The sequence below is a fragment of the Salvelinus sp. IW2-2015 genome, unplaced genomic scaffold, assembly GCF_002910315.2.
Source record: "Salvelinus sp. IW2-2015 unplaced genomic scaffold, ASM291031v2 Un_scaffold1255, whole genome shotgun sequence".
Classification (NCBI taxonomy): Eukaryota; Metazoa; Chordata; class Actinopteri; order Salmoniformes; family Salmonidae; genus Salvelinus; species Salvelinus sp. IW2-2015.
In genome coordinates this window covers 9,053-19,052 of record NW_019942802.1, presented here as the reverse complement: position 1 = coordinate 19,052, position 10,000 = coordinate 9,053, and the positions used below count along the sequence as shown (strand labels likewise).

Below are 10,000 nucleotides of genomic sequence, written 5' to 3'. Positions count from 1 at the left end.
TCAGCAAACACACACCTGAAGGGAATAGCACACAGTTCACATAAATAACTGCAGGAACCCGAACCTGACAAGTCTGCGTTCCCGAAAGGGAGATATGTTCTCTAACCTGGTTCTAGGACGCTCTCGCAGGAGAGGAACGTGTTCCGTTACCTAGATCTCTCTCTCTGCCTCCCTGTCTATCTATCTCTATATATACACTACCGTTCAAAACTTGGGGTCACTTAGAAATGTCCTTGTTTTTGAAAGAAAAGCTGATTTTTTGTCCATTAAAATAACATCAAATTGATCAGAAATACAGTGTAGACATTGTTAATGTTGTAAATGACAGTTGTAGCTGGAAACGGCAGATCTTTTATGGAATATCTACATAGGCTTACAGAGACCCATTATCAGCAACCATCACTCCTGTGTTCCAATGGCACGTTGTGTTAGCTAATCCAAGTTTATAATTTTAAAAGGCTAATTGATGATTAGAAAACCCTTTTACAATTATGTTAGCACAGCTGAAAACTGTAGTGCTGATTAAAGAAGCAATAAAACTGTCCTTAGAATAGTTGAGAGTAGTTGAGTATTATCTAGTACTGTACTGTACTGTACTGTATTATCTAGTACTGTACTGTATTATCTAGTACTGTACCGTATTATTCTAGTCTGTACTGTATTATCTAGTACTGTACTGTACTGTACTGAATGTATTATCTAGTACTTCTACTGTATTATTAGTACTGTATAACTGTATTCTAGTACTGTAATGTATTATCTAGTACTGTACTGTACTGTCTAACTGAACTGTATTATCTAGTTCTGTACTGTAACTGAACTGTATTATCTAGTTCTGTACTGTATTTTCTAGTACTGTACTGAACTGTATTATTAGTACTGTACTGTATATCTAGTATGTACTGTATTATCTAGTACTGTACTGTAGTATTATCTAGTACTGTACTTGTACTGTACTGAATTATTAGTACTGTACTGTATTATCTAGTACTGTACTGTATTTCTAGTACTGTACTGTACTTACTTAACTGTATTATCTAGTTTCTGTACTGTACTGTACTGAACTGTATTATCTAGTTCTGTACTGTATTATCTAGTACTGTACTGTACTGTATTATATAGTACTGTACCGTATTATTAGTACTGTACTGTATTATCTAGTACTGTACTGTACTGAATTATCTAGTTCAGTACTGTATTATCTAGTACTGTACTGTACCGTATTATCTAGTATTGTACTGTATTATCCTTGTACTGTACTGAATTATCTAGTACTGAACTGTATTATCTAGTTCTGTACTGTATTATCTAGTACTGTACTGTACTGTATTATATAGTACTGTATGTATTATCTAGTACTGTACTGTATTATATAGTACTGTACTGTATTATCTAGTACTGTCCTGTATTATCTAGTACTGTACTGTACCGTATTTCTAGTATGTATGGTATTATCTAGTACTGTACTGTACTGTATATATAGTACTGTACGTATTATCTAGTCTGTCGTTATTATCTAGTACTGTACTGTACTGTATTATCGAGTACTGTACTGTTTATCTAGTACTGTACTGTACTGTATTTCGAGTACTGTACTGTATTATCTAGTACTGTACTGTACTGTATTATCTAGTACTGTACTGTACTGTATTTATAGTACTGTACCGTATTATCTAGTACAGTCCTGTATTATCTAGTACTTACTGTACTATCTAGTACTGTACTGTACGTTTATCTAGTACTGTACTGTATTATCTAGTACTGTCTGTATTATCTAGTACTGTACCGTATTTACTAGTACTGTACCGTATTATCTAGTACTGTACTGTATTTCTAGTACTGTACCATTTTATCTAGTACTGTACTGTCCTCTGGGGGAGAACATGTGAGTGAGAAGGTGGAGGGGAGGGTTCTGTGATAAGGGATAGGGCTAGCTCTAACTCACTGAGCGTATGGCTGCTTCATGGACGGGCCAGGCTACAGGGGGCTTAGTAGTGTAACTCTCACTGTTAATGTACAGTCATGGCCAAAAGTTTTGAGAATGACACAATATTAATTTCCACAAAGTTTGCTGCTTCAGTGTCTTTAGATATTTTTTGTCAGATGTTACTATGAATACTGAAGTATAATTACAAGCATTTTTATAAGTGTAAAGGCTTTTATTGACAATTACATGAAGTTGATGCCAAGAGTCATATTTGCAATGTTGACCCTTCTTTTCAAGACCTCTGCAATCTGCCCTGGCATGCTGTCAATTACCTTCTTGGCCACATCCTGACTGATGGCAAGCCCATTCTTGATAATCAATGCTTGGAGTTTGTCCAGAATTTGTGGGTTTTTGTTTGTCCACCTGCCTCTTGAGGATTGACCACAAGTTCTCAATGGGCTTAAGGTCTGGGGAGTTTCCTGGCCATGGACCCCAAATATCGATGTTTTGTTCCCGAGCCACTTAGTTATCATTTTGCCTTATGGAAGGTGCTCCAGCATGCTGGAAAGCATTGTTCGTCACCAAACATGTTCCTGGATGGTTGGGAGAAGTTGCTCTCGGAGGATGTGTTGGTACATTCTTTATTCATGGCTGTGTTCTTAGGCAAATTGTGAGTGAGCCACTCCCTTGGCTGAGAAGCAACCCACACATGAATGGTCTCAGGATGCTTTATGTTGGCATGACACAGGACTGATGGTAGCTCTCACCTTGTCTTCTCCGGACAAGCTTTTTCCGGATGCCCCAAACAATCGGAAAGGGGATTCATCAGAGAAAATGACTTTACCCCAGTCCTCAGCAGTCCAATCCCTGTACCTTTTGCAGAATATTAGTCTGTCCTGATTGTTTTTCCTGGAGAGAAGTAGCTTCTTTGCTGCCTTTCTTGACACAGGCCATCCTCCAAAAGTCTTCACCTCACTGTGCGTGCAGATGCACTCACACCTGCCTGCTGCCATTCCTGAGCAAGCTCTGTACTGTTTGGTGCCCCGATCCGGCAGCTGAATCAACTTTAGGAGACGGTCCGGCGCTTGCTGGACTTTCTTGGGCGCCCTGAAGCCTTCTTTCACCAATTGAACCGCTCTCCTTGAAGTTCTTGATGATCCGATAAATGTTTTGATTTACATGCAATCTTACTGGCAGCAATATCCTTGCCTGTGAAGCCCTTTTTGTGCAAAGCAATGATGATGGCAACGTGTTTTTGCAGGTAACCATGAAGAGGAAGAACAATGATTCCATGCCCCACCTCCTTTTGAAGCTTCCAGTCTGTTTATTCGAACTCAATCAGCATGACAGAGTGATCTCCAGCCTTGTCCTCGTCAACACTCACACCTGTGTTAATGAGAGAATCACTGACATGATGTCAGCTGGTCCTTTTGTGGCAGGGCTGAATGCAGTGGAAATCTTTTTGGGGGATTCAGTTAATTTGGCATGGTAAAGAGGGACTTTGCAATTAATTGCAATTCATCTGATCACTCTTCATAACATTCTGGAGTATATGCAAATTGCCATCATACAAACTGAGGCAGCAGACTTTGTGAAAATGTATATTTGTGTCATTCTCAAAACTTTTGGCCACGACTGTAGTTTGAGAAACAGACTCCTCACAAGTCCTCAACTGGCAGCTTCATTAAATAGTACCCGCAAAACACCAGTCTCAACGTCAACAGCGAAGAGGCGACTCCGGGATTCTGGCCTTCTAGGAAAAGTTGCAAAGAAAAAGCCATGTCTCAGACTGGCCAATAAGAATTAAATATTAAGATGGGCAAAAGAACACAGACACTGGACAGAGGAACTCTGACTAGAAGGCCAGCATCCCGGAGTCGCCTCTTCACTGTTGATGTTGAGACTGGTGTTTTGCGGGTGCTATTTAATGAAGCTGCCAGTTGGGGACTTGTGAGGCATCTGTTTCTCAAACTAGATACTCTAATGTACTTGTCCTCTTGCTCAGTTGTTCACCGGGGCCTCCCACAACAATTACATACTTATTTCATTTATTTCATAAACAAATGCATCACCCAATTTCCCTGTGTGAAAAAGTAATTGCCCCTTACACTCAGTAACCGGTTGTGCCACCTTTACCTGTAATGACAGCAACCAAATGCTTCCTGTAGTTGTTGATCAGTCTCTCACGTCGCTGTGGGGAAATTTTGTCCCACCTTCCATGCAGAACTGCTTTAACTCAGTGACATTTGTGTGACAGTCCCGCCACAACATCTCAATCRGGGTTAGGTCTGGACTTTGACTAGGACATTCCAGAACTTCAAATGTGTTGCTTTTTAGCCATTTACATGTAGACTTGATTGTGTGTTTTGGATCATTGTCTTGCTGCATGACCCAGCTGTGCTTCCTCTTCAACTCACACGGATGGCCTGACATTCTCCTTTAGAATTCTTTGATACAGAGCAGAATTCATGGTTACTTCTATTAAGGCAAGTCATCCAGGTCCTGAGGCAGCAAAGCATCCTCAAACCATCACACTAAGCTAGAAATAACAAGAACATAATGTATGTTTTCTAGCCAGGCTTGTGCAGGACAGATTACCCAGCAGGCTTTGCTTTGTTGACTTAGGCCCATTCCATATTACAATCAGTTACATGTTAACCTCAGTGTTGTGTTCCAGGAGTTTGTGCGTGCGTGCGTGCGTGTGTGTTAGGGGTGTGTGTGTTTGTATTACACAGATCCACATGAGGTTTTAGTTAGAGGTTGGCCCTACAGCAAGTGTCAGGTTAATGACTAACCTGTCAGTCGACTCTTTATACCAGCCCTTCCTGCCCCATTAGAGGAAACATTTCTCCCTCTAGATCCCTATCTCCTTCACCTTTTCTTTCCCCCCAGATGCCCTATCACTCTCCCTCTTCCCCTTCTTTTCCTCTCTGTATTCCCCCCCTCTCTCTCTCTCTCTCTCTTCCTGGCTATTCTATTCCCCGCCTTTCCCCCTATAACCCCTATCTACCTCACCCCCTATCTACCTCACCCTCTATCCTTTCTATTTCTCTCTGATTCCCTCTTCCCCCATAGAACCCCCTATCTACCTCACCCCTATCTAACCTCACCCCCCTATCTAACCTCACACTCTATCTACTCACCCCTATCTACTCACCCCTTATCCTTTCTATTTCTCTCTATTCCCCTTTCCCCTATAACCCCTATCTAAAACTCACAACCCCGATCTACCTCACCCCCTATCTACCTCACCCCTATCTACCTCACCCCCTATCTACCTCATCCTCTATCCTTTCTATTTCTCTCATTCCCTCTTCCCCCTATAAACCGCCTATCTAACTCACCCCCCATCTAACTCACCCCCTATCTACCTCACCCCCTATCTACCTCACCTCTATCACCTCACCCTCTATCTACCTCACCCTCTATCCTTTCTATTCTCTCTATTCCCTCTCTCCCCTAAACCCTATCTCCTCACCACCCCTATCTACCTCACCCCCTATCACACTCACCTATGCTACCTCACCCTACTACTCACCCCTATCTACCTCACCCTCTATCCTTTCTCATTTCTCTCTATCCCTCTTCCCCCTAGAACCCCTATCTACCCACCCCCTATCTACCTCACCCCCTATCTACCTCACCCTCTATCTACCTCACCCTCTATCCTTATCTATTCTTCCTATCCCTCTTCCCCTAGAACCCCTATCTACCTCACCCCCTATCTACCTCACCCCCTATCTACTCACTCCATCTACCTCACCCTCTATCTACTCCACCCCTATCTACCTCACCCTATCTAAATCACCTCGCTCCTCTCTCTCTCTCTCTCTCTCTCTCTCTCTCTCTCTCTCTCTCTCTCTCTCTCTCTCGTCTCTCTCCGTCTCTCTCTCCTCTCCTCTCCTTCATCTCTCTCTCTCTCTCTCTCTCTCTCTCTTCTCATCCTCTCTCTCTCACTAGGTAGCAGTGAATAGTCATGGGACTATCCTCTTTTCTCCTGCCGTGTCCCTCTGTGTGGGCTGTAAAGATGTATTTTCTCAAATCAATCAACCTCTCCTTTCTTCCCCCTCTCTTATTCTCACCTCACCCCTCTCTCTTTCCTTTTCTTCTTTCTCTCTTTCCTCTTCCTTCATACTTTCACTAATCACTTCCACTTTCACTCATTTGCATATTATAGCCATGGCTCACAACATTTTCAAAACAATCAAGAGTCAACAGGATTTAAAATCCTGTTTTTAATTTAATGTTTTTAATTGAAAGCCCCCCCCCCCTCCAACTTAAAAAGATATTTGCACATTGGACCATTTCTCTTTAATGCAGAGTTTTTGTTATTTCCCCTAGTACCTCAGTGTAATGTGATGTTCCTATATAAGGGAGGTAGTACCATGTTCATAACAAGCTAAACGATGCATTATAACTGCAGGGTTTTAGTGTTACTAATTTTTTTTAAATCAGATCAGGTGGCCTATCGCTTCGCAAAACAAAGGAAAGGAGGGTGCCACACAAATGACAAAAATCAAAGTGGAGAAAAACTTCCAAAAGGACTAATTCGAAGGTAACAAGAAGTTGGAGCATAGTTAAAACACGGACTATCATTTATGCACCCACTGCATCGAAGCCACATGGCTCACCTCCTCCCATGTGCTTTGTAGCCACGAGAACAGTGTCCAGTGTCACCAAAAGAGAGGTGACATCATACATCAACTCAAAGAAAGAGGGCTCAGGCGTACTAGATTCTTTTACCGTATCCTTCTATAATGTTGTTAGTCTTGGTTTGGGGACTCTGTCTCATCCCGATCACAGACACCCAAACTACACTTCTGTATATTTACCAGGCCTGATTGATAACGAGATCACAACTATTTACTATTATTAAGTAGTGATTTTTGCTATAATTGGCCATGTTATCTTGAAAGCATTCATTAATATCATTATACATTGTTGTGATCCAATGGCCACATAGCTATAAATTAAGGAGCTAAGTGCAATGGTCAGTTCACTCTGAGGAAGACGTCAGCTTGACGTTAAATCGTCAGTCACCTGTTCGCATCCTGTACAATGGATTAAAGTGAGCTAAAATAAATACATCTCTGTTGCGTGCTCCAACTCCTTTCTGCCTTGAATTAGTCCGTTTGGAAGTTTTTCTTGATAAGCCCTTCTCATTGTTAAATGTTCATTATCTTATTAACTCTTTATTCCCTTCCTTTCTCTTCCTCCCCTCCCCCTCCCCCATCCAGGTCCACAGTAACAACCGTCACACCCAGGGTGTGAGGGTGTTCAGTAAGGTAGAGTGTCAGTTTAAACCTGGCCTCTTACTCCCCTGGTCCTCGCCCCCCCTCTCCCTGGCTGTACCCCTGGAGGACCTGAAGGACCCCTCCTCACGCCCCATCTCCCTGCCCCTGGGGGGTCGCCCCGCCCAGATCTTACGCTGCCAGTTTTCCTTCGCAGACCGATGGATGCTCATCTCTGAGATCTCCTTCTACTCCGGTACGTTCAGGGTATTGCTCTCTTTCACTGCCTTTCATTCTCACTCCTCTTCTCTCCTTTTCTCATTATCTCTGTCATTTTAACGTTATCTCTCCTTTTCTCTCTGATTCTCAGTGTCTCTCTCCCCTTCTACTCTGTGGGATTCATGGTTATCTCTGATTATCTTAGGAAGTTGATCATCCTATTCTTGTTTATCCCCATCTCTCTCTCAGAGCCGTATGGGGAGGGTGTCGACCCTATGGACACGGGCTCTGCTCTTCCTGCTCCTCCGGTCTCCTCCGCTACTCCTCCTCCTCCTGTCTTCCCCTCCTCTGTCAGCCCCGCCCTCAACCACAACTTCACTAGCGTTCCCTCAGGTGAGTCACCTCTCCTTCACCACTTGTACCTCTCTGTCATCCCCCTGTTCGTCTCATCCCCCTCTCTTCCATTCATCCCCCTTTTGTCCGACGCTCCTCTCATCCCTCACCCTTTTCCCACCTTTCCCATTTTCACCCCTCCTCCATTCCTATTCCTCTCTCATTTCCCCTCTCACCTCCTCTCCTCTCTCCTCCTCCCTCTTGCCCCTTGACCCACCAGTTGTGATGAGTGTGGGCATGCAGTGGTCTAAGTCGTGTGTTTAAAGCAGTTTAAAACATGCAATGCCAAAAAAGACAGGGTATAAGAAGTAACCACACCAGTGCTGGATATCAATGTAGAAAGGAGCCATGTGTGAGCCGCCTCCTCCTCTGTCCATCATGCTGTGTTAAAGCCCCTGGCCTCAGTCCAACCTCACACAACAGCCGTCTACACTGCAGCTTTGTCTGGCAACATGGTCGTCTACACTGCAGCTTTGTCTGGCAACATGGTCGCAGTGCAGACGACCATGTTGTCAGACAAAAGCTGCAGTGTAGATGGACCATGTTGCCAGACAAAGCTGCAGTGTAGACGATCATGTTGCCAGACTAAGCTGCAGTGTAGACGACCATGTTGCCAGACAAAGCTGCAGTGAGACGACCATGTTGCCAGACAAAGCTGCGATGTAGACGACCATGTTGCCAGACAAAGCTGCAGTGTAGACGACATGTTGCCAGCACAAAAGCTGCAGTGTAGACCGATCATGTTGCCAGACAGCTGCGTGTAGACGACCATGTTGCCAGACAAAGCCTGCAGTGTAGACGCATGTTGCCAGACAAAGCTGCAGTGAGACGATCATTGTTGCCAGACAAAGCTGCAGTGTAACGACCATGTTGCAGACACAAGCTGCAGTGTAGACGACCATGTTGCCAGACAAGCTCAGTGTAGATGACCATGTTTCCAGACAAAGCTGCAGTGTAGACGACCATGTGCCAGACAAAGCTGCAGTGTAGACGACCATGTTGCCAGACAAAGCTGCAGTGTAGACAACCATGTTGCCAGAGAAAGCTGCAGGGTAGACAACCATGTTGCCAGACAAAGCTGCAGTGTAGATGACCATGTTGCCAGACAAAGCTGCAGTGTAGACGACCATGTTGCCAGACAAAGCTGCAGTGTAGAACAGATGTTGCCAGACAAAGCTGCAGTGTAGACGACCAGTGTGCAACAACTGCAGTGTAGACGACCATTGTTGCCAGACAAAGCTGCAGGTAGACGACCTAGTTGCCAGACAAAGCTGCAGTGTAGAAGACCATGTTGCAGAACAAAGCTGCAGTGTAGAAGCGACCATGTTGCCAGACAAAGCTGCAGTGTAGAACGACCATGTTGCCAGACAAAGCTGCAGTGTAGAACGACATGTGCCAACAAAGCTGCAGTGTAGACGACCATGTTCCAGACAAAGCTGCAGTGTAGACGACCATGTCCCAGACAAAGCTGCAGTGTAGACGACCATTTGTTGCCAGACAAAGCTGCAGTGTAGACGACCATGTTGCCAGACAAAGCTGCAGCGTAGACGACCATGTTGCCAGACAAAGCTTGCAGTGTAGATGACCATGTTGCCAGACAAAGCTGCAGTGTAGACACCATGTTGCCAGACCAAAGCTGCAGTGTAGACGGCTGTTGTGTGAGGTTGGACTGAGGCCAGGGGCTTTAAACACAGCATGATGGACAGAGGAGGAGGCGGCTCACACATGCGCCTTTCTACATTGATATCCAGCACTGGTGTGTTACTTCTATACCCTGTCTTTTTGGCATTGCATGTTTTTAAACTGCTTTAAACACACGACTTAGACCACTGCATGCCCACCATCACAACTGGTGGGTCAAGGGGCAAGAGGGAGGAGGAGAGAGGAGAGGACGGTGAGAGAGGGGAAATGAGAGAGGAATAGGAATGGAGGAGGGGTGAAAATGGGAAAGGTGGGAAAAGGGTGAGGGATGAGAGGACGTCGGACAAAGGGGGATGAATGGAAGAGAGGGGGATAAGACGAACAGGGGATGACGAGAGGTACAATGGTGAAGGAGAGGTGACTCACCTGAGGAACGCTAGTGAAGTTGTGGTTGAGGGCGGGGCTGACAGAGGAGGGAAGACAGGAGGAGGAGGGTAGCGGAGGAGCCACCGGAGGAGCAGGAAGAGCAGAGCCCGTGTCATAGGGTCGACACCCTCCCCATACGCCTGAGAGAGAGATGGATAAACAA

General features: G+C 44.7%; 1 protein-coding gene across 1 annotated transcript in view; it reads left to right on the top strand.

Annotated features, from left to right (window-relative positions):
- Positions 1 to 10,000, top strand: part of LOC112070207 (epithelial discoidin domain-containing receptor 1) — a 32,201-nt gene that overhangs the window by 13,505 nt on the left and 8,696 nt on the right. The window contains 2 exon segments of the mRNA XM_070438873.1: positions 7,165 to 7,414; positions 7,627 to 7,770. Coding sequence (XP_070294974.1) covers positions 7,165 to 7,414; positions 7,627 to 7,770 — 394 coding nt within the window.